The 22,645-nt window shown below is 37.6% G+C and overlaps 1 protein-coding gene across 8 annotated transcripts in view; it reads right to left on the bottom strand.

Annotated features, from left to right (window-relative positions):
- The window catches only part of Fchsd2 (FCH and double SH3 domains 2), a 272,221-nt gene that overhangs the window by 124,400 nt on the left and 125,176 nt on the right, over nucleotides 1–22,645 (bottom strand). For 4 of the 8 annotated variants that reach the window (XM_074083602.1, XM_074083607.1, XM_074083618.1 and 1 more), the window contains 3 exons: nucleotides 21,653–21,797; nucleotides 2,978–3,111; nucleotides 2,873–2,896 (listed from right to left, as the gene is read on the bottom strand). In XM_074083602.1, the coding sequence (XP_073939703.1) occupies nucleotides 2,873–2,896; nucleotides 2,978–3,111; nucleotides 21,653–21,797 (303 nt within the window). The remainder of the gene's footprint in view (nucleotides 1–2,872; nucleotides 2,897–2,977; nucleotides 3,112–21,652; nucleotides 21,798–22,645) is intronic. The other 4 variants (XM_020163919.2, XM_074083625.1, XM_074083634.1 and 1 more) reach the window with 1 other exon arrangement.

Here is a 22,645-nt window from a genome sequence, read left to right as displayed (position 1 = left end):
CCACTCAAAAATCTATTCATGTTTGGGTGCCTGGCTATGTGCCCCACAACTCCTACAGATATTCTGAGCTTACTGAGGTTTTTAGACTCTAAGATTTTGTTTTCTCTATTTAATCTTCTCCCATTCTAATGTTCTTATCTCCCTTGATCCCCTTTAGTTTGAGAGGACAAATGTCAACAGACAAATACTAAGAAACGAGCAACACTTCCATGACCAGTGACTTTTCTGAGGCTGCAATGTTTGTCTGGACTGCAGTGTCATGGTGATTGCCATGGGAGAATTCAAGGTATGTGCTGTCAGCTATTCCTTTGTATGAAATACATTTGCAGACCACTTGGGATTGGAAGAGGAAGCAGCCATCTCTGTAAAGACACTGTAAAGAGGATAACAAAGACAACTACTTATCATGCTAACAAGAGAGAAAACATTCAAGGATGAACACACATGCATCCCACTCTTCTCTGCTGTTGAAAGAAAACTGGCTCTAGAGCTGGGAATGTAGCTCAGTGGTAGAGTGCTTGCCTAGCTGGGTTCAGTTTTCAGCATCACACACACACAAAAATGGATCTAAGGTATTCCTGATACTTCCTACCCTTTTGTTTTATTAATCAGATTCCTATTCATGTTGATCTAGAAAAGCAAAGGCCACAAACTTTGGATAAGAGAGCACTTATTTACAGTAAGAAAGATTGAGATATTCTCACTTTCCCATTTTTTATAGTCATTAGGCTCAGCTGCACCTGGATCTTTCAATGTAAGTTTCAAGTTTTTGGATTCTGACTTATTTGCATGTATTTCTTGCATGGTATTAAGGTAGGTATTAGTGCAGAGTAAGACAGTATCTGTCCTCAAAGACTACAATCTAGAAAAAAATAGACAGGATTTAAAAAAATGATACACTATACAAATAATGAACTATGCTGTATACTATTCTTCATCTATCCTTCAAATGTTAATGTTCCTTAGATTTCCAAACTCAAATTCGCACCTCACTGTATACATGATTGCACCCCTATAATTACCATCTGATGGGTAACTGACCTCCAAAGTAAGATCCTCAGTCCCAACTTCTCATCTAGAAGCAGATATTTGACTATCTATCAAACATCCATGCCAGTTCCCCCAGGCTCTTCAAAAATCTACATATCCAAAATGAAGTTCATGTCTCTTTCAAACTACATCCTTCTTCCTTCTGTGGTCTAAGGTGTCTATCTCATGATCTATAACATTAACACACATGTAGTCCAGTTTGCAGTCCCTCTTCTATCTTTACTTAGAAAAATCATACTAATTTTCAAAACTGGGTCCAAATGTCACTGCTTCTATAAAGGCTTACCTTATCACTGAGCAAAATTAATCGTTCCATTTTCTATGCATTCATAACTTTTCATATATCTACCATAATTAGTTACTAGGGAGTGACTTTACTATGAATAAGCAAATCATAAAGTTACTTTTAAACACATTTCCTAATTCTAGGCTTCAAACTCCTCGAGGGCACAAAGCTTACTTTACCTTACTCATCTCTATACTCATGGTACCCAATATAAAGTAATCACTCAATAAACATTTAGTGAATGAATGAAGATACAGAAGCAATTCTTACTCTGTTGCTGAATTAATTTTCTAGAGAAGTTACACATTGAACTAAAATGTCTCACTTTGGATTTGAGCCATATTAGAAGGCAGCTCCTTGTTATCAGCTCTGTGAATTAGACTCTGCCAAATCTATACTTCTCAGGAACTGTTGACCTCTGTCCTCATTTTCACCCGCTGGGCCATGGCTGAGTTAAGTGTTTACATATGCCCTACAAATTTGTCAATTCTCAATTCTAGAATTCCTAAGAGTTTAATAAACAAGATGCTAAAAGCCATTATGACAGGATATTCCCAATGGACATCCCCAAATCTAAAAACTTCAGGTCTTACTAGGAAGATGAATTCAGTAAAATACAGGAAATATTTGTATGCTCAAAAAATTACACAATAAAAACTATCAACTGAAATAGGGAAATATTAAATATGCTTTCCTATAACATTAAGTATTTGAGCATTCATTTACAATTCCATCATACTAAATAAACTTTCCATGATTCACTGAATTTTTACAAGATGCTTATGTACTTGTTTAACTTTCTTACAAACAAAAAACATGTTAGAAAGCCACCTGCCCTTGCTGGACTGTTTGTACAAGTGTCCAAAGCTGTCATTTTATGCCTAAGAATACAGACTCCTATGTTTTGCACCTTGTACAGTGCACAAGAACCTCAACTCTCTTGCTCATAGACCTCTTGAGAGTCTAGTTCTATAACAAGAGTTTAGTTTTTCCTTAAAAACATACCTTCAGACTCCCTCAAGTTTCATTCAAAAACCTGTGCTGTATTACTTCCTTTGTATCACCTTATCACCAATTGTCAGTTCCTTCTTTTCCTTGTTATTGGCAAAATAAAGGGATTATAATTCACATATAAAGTGGAATTGACACAATTGTCACTACAGCATACATTAAAAAGCATAAATATTAGAATCAGTTGTAAAAGAAAACATAGTGCTTGGGACACAGTTTCCTATGTGGTCAGTACTCTTGCTCACTGACGTGACCATGGTCCTTCAATAACATCATGAGGATCACAGTATTTCCAACCACTAATTCAGAATCTAGCATGATAAAAATGAGGTTCTTAAACCCTGATTTTTAGACACCATAGCAACTTTAACTAAAGTTCCAATAAGCTTTCAAATTTGTAAACATAATGTTCATTTATCTTCTTTCCTTTTCAAAATTTAACTTCTTATAATCAAATATTCCCATTTTGCTATACAAGAAGAGATAACAATCAGTCAACACAAAAGAAAATGTGATCTAACGTACCTAACATTTGTAGGTTCAAATGCCCTATATTAACAGAGAATGAAGTATTAGCAAAGATAACATTTATCTGCATAATTATTTCCTTAAGAATGCTAAAACACATACTTTGCCTCGATGTCAGCTTTTTCTCGTACTGCATGAGCCATCTGTTCAGTCTCAAAGTACTTCTTTTTGCCTTTAGCTAAATCTTTCACTGTCTCTTGTAATTCAGTTTGGATCTTTGTCAACTGGTCCACACACTGTAAAATACAAAAGTGCAATTATTTTAATTTTATTTCAGGCTTACAGAAAATGAGTTTGGCCTAAGGACCATGCACACGCCTTCATGACAGAAACATAGGAGACGAATAGCACTCTTAGAACCCTTCAAATTGCAAATTAAAATCCAGTGAACAGCTGGTCGTTCCATCCCAATGGCTGTACTGAACAGTACCAGGCTTGCCTAACAATCACATTCTGAGAAATGCCCAAGTGCTGCTAATGACTGACATTAAGGTAAGGCAGGAGAAGAATGATTATGAAATGACACTTGCTGTTGTATAATAGCAATAAAATAAACTGATTGTGCATTTTTTTGTGATGTTAAAGTCTATCATATCACTTATTCCAAAACCAGGCAAAGAACCTCCAAAATGGAGAACTATAGGCCAATCTCCTTAATGAACATTGATGCAAAAATCCTCAACAAAATAATGGCAAACCGAATTCAACAACACATCAAAAAGATCATTCACCACGACCAAGTAGGCTTCATCCCAGGAATGCAGGGATGGTTCAACATATGAAAATCAATCAACGTAATAAACCACATTAACAGATGGGATTCCAAGATGGCGGCTAGAGGAAGGAAGCAGAAAGCGAGCCTCCTATAGTGAAATCTTGGAGAGACGCTGGAGACACACTTTGCAGGCATAATCACCGAGAAAAGGCATAACTTTGACTCCTCCACATCTCCAGCCGGCACAGAGAATCTCCACTTCACGTTAAACGGAGAACCGAGGAGGCCCCCGGGCCGCCAGTGGCCGGCGCCCATACGGCTTGGGAAGACGCGGACCAGGTGAGCTTCGCGGTACCGCGGTTCCCCCACAGACAAGCCTGGGCCAGAGCAGCAAGCAGCATAGCCCCCTGGACAGACTGACCTCCACCCGGGAAAAAAAGAGAAACTGAGTACTAAGCAATAAGAACAGTTAAGACATGCTGGAAAGAGGGTGGGGCGCCCTGAGCGCTGAAGATTGGGGGAAGGGACTCCTTCCCGGGACTGTAAATAAACGAGCCGGGCGGGCCGGAGAGGCTCTGGCGGGAGCGGGGCGCGCCAGCAACCAGGAGCGGGACGCTTGTGAGAGGAGGGAAGACCCACTTCCCACGTGAACTGTAAATAAACACGCAGGCCTGACAACGCGGGGCAGTGTCGCCTTTCCCAGTGCTTGGAAAGGGAAAAGCCTGTAGCAGAGGCCCCCCTCCCCCGCACAGGAGAACTCTGAGCAAACAAAGCCTGTGGGACCAGGTGAGTGCTAAGCTCACCCCAGAGATCTGCATAAATAACGCCGCCAGCTACAGGCTGAGAGCAGCAGGCAGGCGAGCCACAGTTGCAGATACCACTCTCAGAACTGCCTCCAGACGCTTTTTTTTCTTTTTCTCCCTACCTTTGATGAGAGAACAACCGAATTACACCTGCAAGCCGAAAAACTTACTGAAACTGTATTGCATTTGAACTGGGGACACTTGGTGGGGCTTTTTTTTTTTTTCTTCTGTGTGTGTGTGAGTGTAGTTTTGTTCTACTTTATGCATCCCCTTTGATGAGACAACTACAGAACAACATCTGAGGCACCAACTCCAGGACTGGAGATTGAGACGGACATCCAAATTATTAAGACTGAAATTGCATTGCATATAAACTTGGAAGTTTTTTGGTTTTTTGGTTTTGTTTTTCTTTTTAATTTTCTATTTTCCATTTTATTTTAATTCATTTTTATAAATAGATATTACTTTCATATACTTATTTTTTATTTTTTTTATCTTTGATTTTCAATCCTCTCTCTGTCACTCTATTGTCTGTTCAGTTTACTGTCGATTAGTACACTAACACTCCCTGTTTATACCTTTGAAACTCTCTTGTCTGATACCTTGTTCTGCTTTCTCCCTCTTGTCTGTATATTTGTTTTCCCCTTTTCTTTAACTTCTTGCTTTCCATCTCAGCTCACTCTTCCGTTCTCAATATTACCATTGTTATTATTACAAGCTAGAAAATACTTAATTACACACAGTACAGGGACAGTAACAACACCAAGGACAATGACAGGAAGACAGAAAAAACAAGGAAACCAGTTTCCCCACAGCAAAAAATTAGTACAGGAACCAGAGGGGAATGAAGAGAACAGAAACTCAGAGCCAGACTCCAACAAAATGAAGATAAACTATGCCAAAGGACCCAATGAAGCCTACAAGAATAATTTAAAAGAAGACATACTACAAGTACTCAATGAGAATTTTATAGAGATGATACTGGATAGGGTCAACCAAAATGTACAGGAGACACTCAAGAAATTCCAAGACAATAAAAATAGAGAATTTGAAAAAGCAAAAGAAGAAATAAAGGAAACCATAGAAGCACTGTATAAACACCAAAATGAAAGAGAGAACACAATGAATAAATGGATAAATGAACTCAGGACAAAAATAGACAACAATAAAGAAGAAAACAGCCAGGATATGGAAAACCTCAGAAAAAAGAACGAAACAGAACTGCAAAACAAAACGGAAGGCCAATCCAGCAGAATAGAACAAACAGAAGACAGAATCTCAGAACTTGAAGATGAAATGGTAATTAAAGGAAAAACTGAAGAACTATTAATTAAACAACTCAAGACCTGTGAAAAGAAAATGCAAGAACTCACTGACTCCATCAAAAGACCAAACTTGAGAATCATGGGCATCGAAGAAGGAGAAGAGGTGCAAGCGAAGGGAATGCGTAATATATTCAACAAAATAATAACGGAAAATTTCCGAAATCTAGAGAAAGATATTCCCATACAGATGCAAGAGGCCTCCAGGACACCAAACAGACCAGATCAAAATAGAACTACTCCACGACATATCATCATTAAAACAACAAGTTCAGAAACTAAGGAAAGAATATTGAAGGCTGCAAGAGAGAAAAAACAAGTAACATACAAAGGTAAACCCATCAAAATCACAGCAGACTTCTCAACAGAAACATTAAAAGCAAGAAGAGCGTGGGGTGAGATCTTCCGGGCACTGAATGAAAATAACTTCAACCCCAGGATACTCTACCCAGCAAAGCTATCATTCAAAATAGATGGAGCAATAAAAGTCTTCCATGATAAGCAGAAACTAAAACAATATGTGACCACAAAGCCACCATTACAAAAGATTCTGCAAGGGATCCTGCACACAGAAAGTGACACCCAACTTAACCATGAAAAGGCAGGCAGCACCAAACCACAGGATAAGAAAAAGCAAGACAGTAGAGAGTAACATCAAGTTAGGTACACACAATCAAACCTTCAAACAACTAAGATAACTAAATGGCAGGAATCACCACATACCTATCAGTACTAACACTTAATGTTAATGGACTTAATTCACCCATCAAAAGACACCGTTTGACAAAATGGATTAAAAAAGAAGATCCAACAATTTGTTGCTTACAGGAGACTCATCTCACCGACAGAAATAAGCATATGCTTAGGATGAAAGGCTGGAAGAAGATTTACCAAGCCAATGGCCCCCGAAAACAAGCAGGAGTAGCAATACTTATCTCTGACAAAGTAGACTTCAAACCTACATTGATCAAACGAGATAAAGAAGGACATTCCATACTAATAAAAGGGGAAATAGACCAAAAGGAAATAATAATCATCAATCTGTACGCACCCAATTTCATCAAACATACCCTGAAAGGCCTAAAGGCATATATAAACGCCAACACAGTGGTTGTGGGAGACTTTAACACTCCATTATCATCAATAGATAGGTCATCCAAACAAAAACTCAATAAAGAAATCCAAGATCTAAAATATGCAATAGATCAAGTGGCCCTAGTAGATGTCTACAGAACATTTCATCCAACCTCTACACAATATACATTCTTCTCAGCAGCCCATGGAACCTTCTCCAAAATAGATCATATCCTAGGGCACAAAGCAAGTCTCAGCAAATATAAGAAAATAGAAATAATACCATGCATACTATCTGACCACAATGCAGTAAAAGTAGAACTCAACAACAAAAGTAAAGACAAAAAACATGCAAACAGCTGGAAACTAAATAACTCATTACTTAATGAAGAATGGATCATCGATGCAATAAAAGAGCAAATTAAAATGTTCCTGGAAGTCAATGAAAATGAAAACACAACCTACCGGAACCTATGGGACACAGCTAAGGCAGTCTTGAGAGGAAAGTTTATAGCCATGAGTGCATATATTAAAAAGATTGAAAGATCCCAAATCAATGACCTAATGATACATCTCAAACTCCTAGAAAAACAAGAACAAGCAAATCCCAAAACAAATAGAAGGAGAGAAATAATAAAAATAAGAGCTGAAATCAACGAAATAGAAACCAAAAAAACCATACAAAGAATTAATGAAACAAAAAGTTGGTTCTTTGAAAAAATAAACAAGATCGATAGACCCCTGGCAAACCTGACTAAAATGAGGAGAGAAAAAACCCAAATTAGTAGAATCAGGAATGCAAAAGGGGAGATAACAACAAACACCATGGAAGTCCAGGAAATCATCAGAGACTACTTTGAGAACCTATATTCAAATAAATTTGAAAATCTAAAAGAAATGGACAGATTTCTAGATACATATGATCATCCAAAACTGAACCAAGAGGAAATTAATCACCTGAATAGACCTATAACACAAAATGAAATTGAAGCAGCAATCAAGAGTCTCCCCAAAAAGAAAAGTCCAGGACCTGATGGATTCTCTGCTGAATTCTATCAGACCTTTAAAGAAGAACTGATACCAACCCTCCTTAAACTGTTCCATGAAATAGAAAGGGAAGGAAAACTGCCAAACACATTTTATGAAGCCAGTATTACACTTATCCCAAAACCAGGCAAAGACACCTCCAAAAAGAAGAACTATAGGCCAATCTCCTTAATGAACATTGATGCAAAAATCCTCAACAAAATAATGGCAAATCGAATTCAGCAACACATCAAAAAGATTATTCACCACGACCAGGTAGGCTTCATCCCAGGGATGCAGGGGTGGTTCAACATACGAAAATCAATAAACATAATAAACCACATTAACAGAAGCAAAGACAAAAACCACTTGATCATCTCAATAGATGCAGAAAAAGCCTTTGATAAGATCCAACATCATTTCATGATAAAAGCTCTAAGAAAACTAGGAATAGAAGGAAAGTTCCTCAACATTATAAAAGCTATATATGACAAACCTACAGCCAGCATTATACTTAACGGAGAAAAATTAAAACCATTCCCTCTAAAATCAGGAACCAGACAAGGATGCCCACTATCTCCACTCCTATTCAACATAGTACTGGAATTCCTAGCCAGAGCAATTAGGCAAGAAGAAGGAATAAAAGGAATACAAATAGGTAAAGAAACTGTCAAAATATCCCTATTTGCAGACGACATGATCCTATACCTTAAAGACCCAAAAAACTCTACTCAGAAGCTTCTAGACATCATCAATAGCTATAGCAAAGTAGCAGGATATAAAATCAACATAGAAAAATCATTAGCATTTCTATACACTAACAATGAGCAAACAGAAAAAGAATGTATGAAAACAATTCCATTTACAATAGCCTCAAAAAAAATCAAATACCTAGGTGTAAACCTAACAAAAGATGTGAAAGACCTCTACAAGGAAAACTATACACTTCTGAAGAAAGAGATTGAGGAAGACTATAGAAAGTGGAGAGATCTCCCATGCTCATGGATTGGTAGAATCAACATAGTACAAAGGTCTATACTCCCAAAAGTAATCTACATGTTTAATGCAATTCCCATCAAAATTCCAATGACATTCATCAAAGAGATTGAAAAATCTACTGTTAAATTTATATGGAAAAACAAGAGGCCACGAATAGCCAAGGCAATACTCAGTCAAAAGAACAATGCAGGAGGTATTACAATACCTGACTTCAAACTATATTACAAAGCAATAACAATAAAAACAGCATGGTACTGGCACAAAAACAGACATGAAGACCAGTGGAACAGAATAGAGGATCCAGATATGAAGCCACACAACTATGTGCAACTTATCTTTGACAAAGGAGCTAAAAATATACGATGGAGAAATAGCAGCCTCTTCAACAAAAACTGCTGGGAAAACTGGTTAGCAGTCTGCAAAAAACTGAAACTAGATCCATGTATATCACCCTATACCAAGATTAACTCAAAATGGATCAAGGATCTTAATATCAGACCCCAAACTCTTAAGTTGATACAAGAAAGAGTAGGAAATACTCTGGAGTTAGTAGGTATAGGTAAGAACTTTCTCAATGAAACCCCAGCAGCACAGCAACTAAGAGATAGCATAGATAAATGGGACCTCATAAAACTAAAAAGCTTCTGTTCATCAAAAGAAATGGTCTCTAAACTGAAGAGAACACCCACAGAGTGGGAGAAAATATTTGCCAATTATACATCAGACAAAGGACTGATAACCAGAATATACAGGGAACTTAAAAAACTAAATTCTCCCAAAACTAATGAACCAATAAAGAAATGGGCATGTGAACTAAACAGAACTTTCTCAAAAGAAGAAATTCAAATGGCCAGAAAACACATGAAAAAATGCTCTCCATCTCTAGCAATAAAGGAAATGCAAATTAAAACCACACTAAGATTCCACCTCACCCCTGTTAGAATAGCCATCATCAGCAACACCACCAACAACAGGTGTTGGCGAGGATGCGGGGAAAAAGGAACCCTCTTACACTGTTGGTGGGAATGTAGACTAGTACAACCACTCTGGAAAAAAATTTGGAGGCTACTTAAAAAGCTGGACATCGATCTACCATTTGATCCAGCAATACCACTCTTGGGGATATACCCAAAAGACTGTTACTCCAGAGGCACCTGCACATCCATGTTTATTGCGGCACTATTCACAATAGCCAAGTTATGGAAACAGCCAAGATGCCCCACTACTGACGAATGGATTAAGAAAATGTGGTATCTATACACAATGGAATTTTATGCAGCCATGAAGAAGAACGAAATGTTATCATTCGCTGGTAAATGGATGGAATTGGAGAACATCATTCTGAGTGAGGTTAGCCTGGCTCAAAAAACCAAAAATCGTATGTTCTCCCTCATATGTGGACATTAGATCAAGGGCAAACACAACAAGGGGATTGGACTATGAGCACATGATAAAAGCGAGAGCACACAAGGGAGGGGTGAGGATAGGTAAGACACCTAAAAAACTAGCTAGCATTTGTTGCCCTTAATGCAGAGAAACTAAAGCAGATACCTTAAAAGCAACTGAGGCCAATAGGAAAAGGGGACCAGGTACTAGAGAAAAGGTTAGATCAAAAAGAATTAACCTAGAAGGTAACACCCACGCACAGGAAATCAATGTGAGTCAATGCCCTGTATAGCTATCTTTATCTCAACCAGCAAAACCCCTTGTTCCTTCCTATTATTGCTTATACTCTCTCTACAACAAAATTAGAGATAAGGGCAAAATAGTTTCTGCTGGGTATTGAGGGGGGGAGCGGGAGGGGGTGGAGTGGGTGGTAAGGGAGGGGGTGGGGGCAGGGTGGAGAAATGAACCAAGCCTTGTATGCACATATGAATAATAAAAGAAAAATGAAAAAAAAAAATAAAAAAAAAAAAAATAAAATAAAAAAAAATAAAAATAAACCACATTAACAGAAGCAAAGACAAAAACCACTTGATCATCTCAATAGATGCAGAAAAAGCTTTTGATAAGATCCAACACCATTTCATGATAAAAGCTCTAAGAAAACTAGGAATAGAAGGAAAGTACCTCAACATTATAAAAGCTGTATATGACAAACCTGCAGCCAGCATTATACTTAATGGAGAAAAACTGAAACCATTCCCTCTGAAATCAGGAACTAGACAAGGATGCCCACTATCTCTACTCCTATTCAACATAGTACTGGAATTCCTAGCCAGAGCAATTAGGCAAGAAGAAGGAATAAAAGGAATACAAATAGGTAAAGAAACTGTCAAAATATCCCTGTTTGCAGATGACATGATCCTATACCTTAACGACCCAAAAAACTCTACTCAAAAGCTCCTAGACACCATCAGTAGCTACAGCAAGGTAGCAGGATATAAAATCAACATAGAAAAATCATTAGCATTTCTATACACTAATAATGAACAAACTGAGAAAGAGTATATGAAAACAATTCCATTTACAGTAGCCCCCAAAAAATCAAGTACCTAGGTGTAAACCTAACAAAGGATGTGAACGACTTCTACAAGGAAAACTATAAACTTCTGAAGAAAGAGATTGAGGAAGAGTATAGAAAGTGGAGAGATCTCCCATGCTCATGGATTGGTAAAATCAACATAGTAAAAATGTCTATAGTTCCAAAAGTAATCTACATGTTTAATGCAATTCCCATCAAAATTCCAATGACATTCACTAAAGAGATTGAAAAATCTACTGTGAAATTTATATGGAAACACAAGAGGCCACAAATAGCCAAGGCAATACTCAGTCAAAAGAACAATGCTAGAGGTATCACGATACCCGACTTCAAACTATACTACAAAGCAATAACAATAAAAACAGCATGGTACTGGCACAAAAACAGACATGAAGACCAGTGGACCAGAATAGAGGACCCGGATATGAAGCCACACAACTATAACCAACTTGTCTTTGACAAAGGCGCTAAAAATACACGAAGGAGAAAAGACAGCCTCTTCAACAAAAACTGCTGGGAAAACTGGTTAGCAGTTTCCAAAATCTGAAACTAGATCCATGTATATCACCCTATACCAATATTAACTCAAAATGGATCAAGGATCTTAATATCAGACCCTAAACTCTAAAGTTGGTACAGGAAAGAGTAGGAAATACTCTGGAATTAATAAGTATAGATAAGAACTTTCTCAGTGGAACCCCAGCAGCCCAGCAACTAAGAGATAGCATAGATAAATGGGACTTCATAAAACTAAAAAGCTTCTGTTCAACAAAAGAAATGGTCTCTAAACTGAAGAGACAACCCACAGAGTGGGAGAAAATATTTGCCAGCTACACATCAGACAAAGGACTGATAACCAGAATATATAGGGAACTTAAAAAACTAAATGCTCCCATAATTAATGAGCCAATAAAGAAATGGGCAAGTGAACTAAATAGAACTTTCTCAAAAGAAGAAATTCAAATGGCCAAAAAACACATGAAAAAATGCTCACCATCTCTAGCAATAAAGGAAATACAAATTAAAACCACACTAAGATTCCACCTCACCCGTTAGAATAACCATCATCAGCAACACCACTAACAACAGGTGTTGTCGAGGATTCGGGGGAAAAAGGAACCCTCTTACACTGCTGGTGGGAATGTAAACTAGTACAACCACTCTGGAAAAAAATTTGGAGGCTACTTAAAAAGCTAATCATTGATCTACCATCTGACCCAGCAATACCACTCTTGGGGATATACCCAAAAGACTGTGACACAGGTTACTCCAGAGACACCTGCACACCCATGTTTACTGCAGCACTATTCATAATAGCTAAGTTATGGAAACAGCCAAGATGCCCCACCATTGACAAATGGATTAAGAAAATGTGGTATTTATACACAATGGAATTTTATGCAGCCATGAAGAAGAACAAAATGTTATCATATGCTGGTAAATGGATGGAATTGGAGAACATCATTCTGAGTGAGGTTAGCCTGGCCCAAAAGACCAAAAATCGTATGTTCTCCCTCATATGCGGACATTAGATCAAGGGCAAACACAACAAGAGGATTGGACTTTGACCACATGATAAAGCAAGAGCACACAAGGGAGGTATGAAGATAGGTAAGACACCTAAAAAACTAGATACCATTTGTTGTCCTCAATGCAGAGAAATTAATGCAGATACTTTAAAGCGACAGAGGCCAATAGGAGAAGGGGACCAGAACTAGAGGAAAGGTTAGTTCAAGAAGATTTAACCTAGAAGGTAACACACATGCACAGGAAATCAATGCAAGTCAACTCCCTGTATAGCTATCCTTATCTCAACTAGCAAAAACCCTTGGTCCTTCCTATTATTGCTTATACTCTCTCTTCAACAAAATTAGAGATAAGGGCAAAACAGTTTCTGCCAGGTAGCAAGGGGAGCAGAGGGAGGGGGCGAGGGGTTAAGAAGGGGGTGGGGCAAGGGGGAGAAATGACCCAAATATTATATGCACATATGAATAAAATAAAAACTTAAAAAAATAATAAAAGTTAAAAAAAAAAATAAAAGGTTGTATATAGACAGGTGCCAGTGGCTCACACCTATAATCCTAGCTACTTGGGAGGCAGGTATCAGGAGGAGCTTGGTTCAAGACCCTATCTTGTAAATAACCAACACAAAAAAAGGCTGGTGGAGTAGCTCAAGTGGTAGAGCTCCTGGTTAGCATATGTGAGGCCCTGAGTTCAAACCCCAGTACTGCCAAAGTAAATAAACAGATAAAAGATCATATAGACCTCAGAATTAGGTGAAATATATTCAAGTTCCTATTTACTAACTAAATCTCTGCAACATTTTTGGACTTCAGTTTCTTCATTTTTAATTTAAAATTTTAGTATTTAATTTTTTTTAAATTAACAATGTAATTTTTTATTATCATATTGCTGTACTGGAGGTATACTGTGACATTCAGTTTCACCATTTGAAAAATAGTAATACATTCCTTTCAGGGTCATTATGAAAGTCAAATGACATTATAATAGACATGCTGACAGTATACAAAGTATTTCTTTTTATCTGTGTGTGGTACTGGACATCAATTCAGGGCTCACATGCTAAGCACATACTTTATCACTGAGCTATATCCTCAGCCTCTGAATCACAATGATTTCAAGGAAAGTAAGTAAACTCCAGCATAAATGAGAAAGATATGGACAAAGACATGGGTAAGTAAATATAATAAGGGCAGAAAGCCATAAGTTACTGAGGCTTTTGTTCTGATCTGGAAAAGGTTATGGTATAATTCTCATGATACCCTCTCACTATAATTTTCATTATAATCTCAAGCTCTTCGTAATTTCAATGTGTCTATGTTTACCTACAAGTATTATAAAAGAAAAGAGCCAAAATAGAGAAAAAAATTTAGAAATATTAACTTCAAAATGTCATGGAGAATACTGAGTCAAAACTGGTTCTGATGATGACAGAACAACTTGGATCAGACTACTGCCTGTAGTTAGGGAGGTGTAAAAGGTGGAGACAGTGTACATTGTACTGCAGAATGGTGAGGCCTGGGAGAAGGGGCATACGCCTAAATAAAATCTAAACTCAGCCTGGCTTCTTGTTCCCCCTCCCCAGGGCATTTGCTGAATCACGACACAAAACAATAGACCAGGCATAGTAGTTTACAACTGTAATCCCAGCTACTTAAGAGGTAGAGGTGGAAGGATTGTGGTTCAAAGGTCAACCTGGCAAAAGGTCAGCAATACCCTCACTGAAAAATAAGCCAAGCATGGTAGTACACACCTGTAAACCCAGCCACTCAGGAGACAGAGGTCTGAGGCAAAAGCAAAATAGTTAGGGGTGTGGCTCAAGTGGTAAAGTGCTTGCGTAGTAGCAAGCATAAGTCCCTGAGTTCAATCCCCACTACTGCCAAGAAAAGAAAAAAAGAAGCTAGGTGCAGTGGCTCATGCCTGTAATACTAGCTACAAGGGAGATGGAAATGGGGAGCGTTGTGGTTTGAGGCCAGCCAGGGCACTAAGTTGGCAAGACCCCATCTGAACTGAATAAACACTGGGCACAGTGATGCATGCCTGTCATCCCAACTATGGGAAAAGCATAAATAGGAGGATTGTGGTCCAGGCCAGCCCAGGCATAAAGGCAAGATCCTATTTGAAAAGAATGAAAGCAAAAAGGACTGGGGGCATGGCTCAAGAAGTAGAACACCTGCATGGCAAGGGCAATGCCCTGAGTCCAAACTCTAGTAGAAAAGGAAAGGAAAGGGAAAAAAGGAAAAGGCTATGAACAGAAGATGGGATTTTCACAAGAGTCCAGGAATGCCAAAAGAACAGGAACTTGCAAGGATACCACACAGGATCAAATAAAAAATCTGTATGCACTTTCCCCAGTCATTAGTTGACTTCTACCAGTCATGTGTGGAATGAAATTGAGAGAAATTCAGTAGACAACAGAAGCGGAGAGTCCAAAGACTGAGCAGAGATCAGAGATTATAGCAGCTACATGATGCCGAGAAGACAAACCTCAAGGTTCAAAGCTTGTCAGAGTGGAAAGCACCTCCTACTTTTAATTAAGACCACAGGAGTGAGTAAAATAAACCAGTCCTAAAAAAAAACAAAACACCAGAACCTATCAGGAAAAAGCTCTAGCATTCTATCTGCCTGCCAATTTTCACCTTTTTGGAAATAACATGTCCCAGAGCCTCCACAATTTTTATCCCAGCACTGTGAGGCACACTAATGTAGCAGACCCAAAGTCATGGAAAACAAAAAAAATCAGCAAACAACAGAGACCCAATGTGGTTCAGATAGTGGAACTATAAGAGATTAGGGTAAAGGAAAGAGGCTGGAGATGTAATTCAGTGTTACAGTTCTTTTCTACCATACACAAGGCACTGTTTTCAATCCCTAGCACTGCAGGAAGGGAAAAGAAAAAAAGAGGATAAAGGAAAAACATGGAGAATTGTACCTGAAATACAGAATGTATTTTTTATTTTATCGTTTTTATATTTATTCCTGTGTATACATTATTTGGGCCACCTCCCTCTTCCCCCCTTTCCAGGCAGAACCTGTTCCGCCCTCTTGTTCTTCAGTTTTCTTTAAGAGAAAACATAAGAGATAATAAGAAAGACATAGACTTTTTGCTAGTTTGGGATAAAGATCACATGACAAGGGGAGAGCACATATGGGAGGTATGGGAATAGGTAGTAAACCCAAAACATGAAAGCGTTTGATGTCCCCACTCCAGAGGAACTAATACAGAAACCTTAAAGCAACAGAGGTTAACAGGAGAAGGGGATCAGGAACCAGTGTAAAGATCAGTTAGAGATGAATCAACCTGGGCTGTAACACATTTGTACATGGACGCAATGGTAGGAATCTCTCTATATAGCTACCCTTAATCCAACTAGCAAAAACGCTTTGTCTTCCTTATTATGCTTATGTCTTCTCTTCAACAAAATTAGAGATAAGGGCAGAACAGGTTCTTCCTGGAAGTGAGAGAGGGAGGGGGGAGAGGGTGGGAGAGGGGGGTGGGGGGAGAAATGACCCGAACAATGTACACACATGTGAATAAATAATTTAAAAATAATAATGAATAAACAACAAACATAAGTCAACATCTTAAGGGAATATGAATTCTATTATATACAGTTCTTTGTGCTGCTTACTCCAAATAATTGCCTTTCTAACTGATGGCTTATGTTGATATTTTCACTGTGTCCCAATGAGTTAATCTTCTTCTCATCAATTAAATACTTCTGACTTGACTGTTACCACTTAAAAAAAAAAAAAGATAGCTATACAGAGAGATTCCTAGCATTGCTTCCATGCACTTGTGTATTGCAACCTACATTCATCTCTACCAGACTTCTTCACTACTTCCTACTACCCTTTCCATAGTGGCCTCTGCCAGTTTAAGGTTACTATATTTGCTCCTCTACAGTGAGCACATCAACCACCTTCAAGTTTTAGGTTTTCCTTCCTTTTCTATTCCTACCCTTAGTGTGTGATCCTGTCCAATAATATTACTGCATTTGTTTTAGATCTATTCTCGCGTCCTGCACGAGCTTGTCCTAGAAACCTAACTGGGGGGGCAATGGGAGATGTAGGAAAGACAACAGACAGTGGACAAAACATGCATAAAGCTGGGGCCAGGTAGGCTGGGTGCTCTGATTGAGACACACCAGCCCCGCCGCCTCCAGTGCATTTATTATACACAGTAGCAACACGAGGCAGACAGGCATTTCTTGGGGGTGGGGGTGACAGTGTGATCTTTGGGAACAGGAGGAACCTGTGACAGCTTCTCTCCAAATGTAAACATTAAAGAAAAAAACAGCTGTACTGCATCTTCCCACTTCCGCAGCTGAGGCTGTGCCAATCAAGCGTGCAATTTTACTGGGCATAACTGTATTTGCTCCCTTCTGCGGTTTGGGGCTGTGCCAAACTCAAACACGCAGCTTATTCAATACACCTGTCAGCTCCCCACAATCTGTATCTGCATATGACGAAAAACATGTGATTTTTGGCCTTCTGAGCCTGGCTAACTTCACTTAAGATGATGTTCTCCAGTTCCATCATTTACTTGGGAATGACAAGTAAATGTCTTCTTTGGGGCTGAGTAAAATTCCATTGTGTATAAATACCACATTTTCTTAATCCATTCGTCAGTAGTGGGGCATCTTGCCTGTTTCCACAGCTTGGCTATTGTGAATAGTCCTGCAATAAACATGGGTGTGCAGGTGCCTCTGGAGTAACCTGTGTTGCATTCCTTTGGGTATATCCCCAGGAGTGGGATTACTGGATCATATGGCAGATTTATGTTTAGTGTTTTAAGAAGCCTCCATATTGTTTTCCAAAGTGGTTGTACTAGATTACATTCCCATCAGCAATGTATGAGGGTTCTTTTTTCCCCACATCCTTGCCAACATTTGTTGTAGGTACTGTTCTTGATGCTAGCTATTCTAACAAGAGTTAGGTAAAATCTTAGTGTGGTTTTGATTTACATTTCCTTTATGGCCAGGGATGGTGAGTATTTTTTCATGTGTTTTTTGGCCATTTGGACTTCTTCCTTTGAAAAACTTCTGTTTAGTTCAGTTGCCCACTTCTTTACTGGTGCATTGATTCTGGGGGGAGTTTAGTTTTTTTGAGCTCCTTGTATATTCTGGTTATCAGTCTTTCGTCTGATGTATAGCTAGCAAATATTTTCTCCTACTCTGTGGGTGGTCTCTTCAGTTTAGAGACCATTTCTTTTGTTGTGCAGAAGCTTCTTTAATTTCATGTAGTCCCATCTGTCCATCCTTTCTCTTAGTTGCTGGGCCGCCAGAGTTCTACTGAGGAAGTCCTTTGCCTTATACGTATTGCTTCCAGAGTATTCCCTGCTCTTTCCTGTACTAACTATAAGGTTTCAGGTCTGATATTAAGGTCCTTAATCCACTTTGAGTTGATACTAGTACAGGGTGATAGGCATGGATCTAGTTTCAGTTTTCTGCAGGCAGATAACCACTTTTCTCAGCAACATTTGTTGAAGAGGCTGTCTTTTTTCCATCATATGTTTTTGGCACCTTTGTCAAAAATAAAGTGGGCATAGCTGTATAGATTCATATCCAGGTCCTCTATTCTGCTCCATTGGTCTTCATATCTATTTTTATGCCAGTATCATGCTGTTTTTAGTGCTATGACTCTGTAGTATAGTTTGAAATCAGGTATTGTGATACCTCTAGCATTGCTCTTTTTGCTCAGTACTGCCTTGGCTTTTGTGTTTCCAAATGAACTTTATGGTAGATTTTTCAATATCTGTGATGAATGTCATTGGAATTTTGATGGGAATTGCATTAAACACGTAACTTGCTTTTGGTAGTATAGTCATTTTTACTATGTTGATTCTGCCAATCCATAAGCATAGGAGATCTTTCCACCTTCTGTAGTCTTCTTTGATTTCCTTCTTCAGTGTTTGTAGTTCTCCTTGTAGAGCTCATTTACATCTTTTGTTAAGTTTATTACTTGGTATTTGGGGTTTTTTTGAGGCTATTATAAATGGAATTGTTTCCCTATATTCTTTCTCAATTTGTTCCTCGTTGGTATAGAAGAATATATTTTTTTTAAGTCAGATAAAAATTCTAGAACTGGAAAATACATTAAGATTCCAAAAAGTAAGTGTTTAACTAGAACAAGGTATTAATGACTGAGGTGTATAGAGAAGAAAGGGTGGAAATATTGGAAACACAGAGAAATTGTAAAAGACAATGGACAAAATTAAAAGCTCTAATAGCACAAAATTATAATGGGGAGGCAACAGAATTATACTGCTGGAATATTTTTCTATTGTTCATGAGGTAGTAAAATACTAATTTAAGGATGACTGAATTGCTTGTTTTTTGGCAGTACCAGGGTTTGAAGTAATGGCCTTGAACTTGCTAGGCAAGCACTCTATCACTTGAGCTGCACCACCAGCACAAGGTGGACCACAAAGGTAATTTGGAACAAGGTTTGGGAACAGTAAAATTATTGACTTAAGGTAATGAATAAATTAGTATAGTATAATCTCTAAGCTAATTGTTAAAAGAAAAATATAAAATTATAAAATTAAGAAGCTAATTATGGAGGAAAAATTAATGATAAAATTAATGACAAAACTGCTCAATATCACTAACCATCTGGGAAACTGACACCACAATGAAATATTATTGCATACTTGTTAGATACACCTGGCTGTTATTTTTAAAAAGTGACAAAAAGTACTGGCAAGGTTGTGGAGAAACTGGAACCTTTATACACTGTTGGTGGAGTACAAAAATGATGCAGTCATTATGGAAACAATTCTTGTAATTTTATGGACACTTTTGGGAAAATGGAAAATCTCAGACTGCTATCAGTAAGATTTATAAATCTGAAGCACTGGGGACCACAATATGGAGAAAGTTGCTAAAGAATGAAGCCACTGGTGAAAGCAGAGCCAATGGATTGAAAGAAAAAGTGAATTCTAATACCAGTGTCTGAATTCCTGGATCTGCCCATGCCTGAAGTCCTGGAATTTTTAGTTACACAAACCAATATTCTTTTCTTGGCTTAAGCCAGTTTGAAGTAGATTCCAGTCATTTGCAATCCCAAAGACTGAAAAGTATGCTCAATATGTACTTCTTACTATTCAAAAATTGCCTAGATGGAACATAAACACCATTATTATCAGCTATAACATAAAACAAGTTAATTCACAGATAAGGGAATTGTCAAATCTCACAAAACATTTTTTGCTTAGGAATGTAGGTTAAATTCAAGTCTGAGACTATTCTACCTAGTAAAAGAGAAAAGCATTAGATACAGTTAAATTTTTTCAAAAGATTCTGATACTGGAAAAGGTAGAACTTTCCAGTCACTGAATTAGAATTGGTAAATGCACTGGAAACTGGAAAACACAGTATTTCCTCCTAATTAGAACATTATACTAATTCTCTCTTCCTACCATCCTACATAAACACACACATACACACACAAACACTTGGTGAGTGGTAATTTGTTTACCATATTTGCTTTCAAAGAGATAATTTTTAGTAAAGATAAGACATAGGCATTCTTATATAAATGGTTTCAACCAATTAATATTAGATGACTAGTCTAAAGAGATTAAAATCTTATACACATGTATGTATTTTAACATTGATTTTATGCTACTGAAATCATCTTTGGCAAGCATTTTTTTATGCTTTTGTTCTTTAAACTTTCTGAAAATCCAAATGATAATCAATCTAAATCATTTAAAATTTGCTGAAGTATTAATAACTTCTATAAAATTTTATTTATTATGCACCATGATAATTTCCATTTTGGTAACTTTATTTCCAGAAAGAACACAATATAAACATCTGCTTTTTTTTTTTCTAGGACCTAACGCAGTTTTATCCCAGGTTAAGACGAGATGAAAGTAGCCGGAGTGAATTAGGACCACATACAGTTTAGGCTAAGAACAGTAAGAACCCTTGACATCCCAGGGAGAATGGTGTGTTCACCATTCCTGGATACAACTTCCCACATTACAGTGAGCCAAAAACTTGGGCTTTGGAGTAAGACAGTCTGGGTTCACATTTTTGTATTTCGACTTACTAACTACATGGCTTTGAACAATTTATTTAACCCCACCAGGTCTCAAATTTCTTACCAGTAACATGGAAGTTAAAATAGTAACTACCTTATAAGATGACATTTATAAAACAAATAAGGATAGCAAAACACAGCTCTGGAACATAGCTGTCAGAGATTAAACATCTACCATCAACTACACACTTTAAAAAAAAAAATCACATTAAACAATGACATTTTCCTATGAATGTTAAATTTCTGTATGATCAAAGAAGTAAGTCCTTTTGAAAAATATTAATTCATACATGTAACTTTCATCATAAAACTTTAGAGTACATTAGATTTTTAAAAATAAAGTTACTAGTATATTTGGATACAATAGTTTTCTTTAAGTTATGCAAAATGAAATGATTCCAATTGAAACTGAAGTTGATGAATACAAACTTATTTCAAGACTTAGTGGGATTAATAATGTAACTATTTTAATATATATCAAACCAATACTGTGAAACTATGTAGTTGTACTTACTTTAGCTATACTGAAAAGTACCAATTCTTTGAAATATTTACTGAGCTTTCCTAATTTCCACAGGTTCAAAATACACTCATCTTTATCAGTTAGCAAAATAGAGTAGTTAAAGGCAGCATGTTGTGAAATACTAGTAAAATGCCATTCAGAAATAATGTGACCTTTTTTTTTAAAAGCTCAAACTTTTAAACGAGAGTTGGTATAATCTTACAAATGTAGCAATGAAATATTTAAAATATACACAAGAACAGAAATAGAAACAATACCCTTTTTAGTTGCTGTTCTTTTAAGCTTCTCACTGTCCTTGCAGGCTCAGAAATGAAGTTTTTATAGTTTTCACATATATTGATCCGAGACTGGGCTACCTGCATTGTTCCCTCGAGAAAAGATTTCCAAACAGGATACATACTCCTAAATTCAAAGAGGGATAGAAAAGAATTAGGCAGGGATAAGGAAGAAAAAGTTGGCTAACCTTCTGCTCACTGTCTAGCAATGACAGAGAGAATGAATATCTTCTTTATAACTGTTAGGCATTTTTTTACTGGGTTATAGGCAATATTTTAGCACAGCACATACTCTATTCCTCCATAACAGGGAATTTTGATTCATTGGCTACTTTATTTGAGGTGGGGTAGAGATTAGAGTTTGAACCCAGGGCCTCAAACTTGCAAAGCAGGTGCTCTACCACTTCAGCTGAACCTCCAGTGTATTTTGCTCTGCTAATTTTGGAGCTGAGATCTTGTGAACTTTTTGCCTGAGCTAGCCTCAAACCATGATCCTCCCAATCTCAGCCTCACAAATAGCTGGTAGCACAGGATGAGCTACCAGCGCCCGGCTTCATTGGCTATACTTCAGACTTTCAAAGTCACAAGGTTATCACTACAAATGCTAAGTTTTATTTCTTCATTAAGGTATTTTTCCTGTTTTACAGATGAGGTGAGTGAGGGTCAGAGAATAACTAACTCTAGGTTGCCCAAGAACATGGCTAAACTGAGATAAAGATAAAGATGAAGACTGGATATCTCTAAAGTACATACTCTTTCAGCTACACTGTCTTACATAAACTGATGTGGCTGGAAAAAATATTTCACAGCTGCTTATATTTTTGAGAAGTCTATTTTGTATGATAAAAGAAATCTATGGTACTACATCTATGCTGTACATCTGTCTCTCTGTTGTAACATGCATCGCCAGCATTACACTACACTTTGGAGGCCCTCCAAGCAAGTCCCATACCTTGCTTATAAATGTGTTCAGAA

This window comes from Castor canadensis, chromosome 1, assembly GCF_047511655.1.
Source record: "Castor canadensis chromosome 1, mCasCan1.hap1v2, whole genome shotgun sequence".
NCBI lineage: Eukaryota > Metazoa > Chordata > Mammalia > Rodentia > Castoridae > Castor > Castor canadensis.
This window is presented reverse-complemented; position numbering and strand designations above follow the sequence as displayed.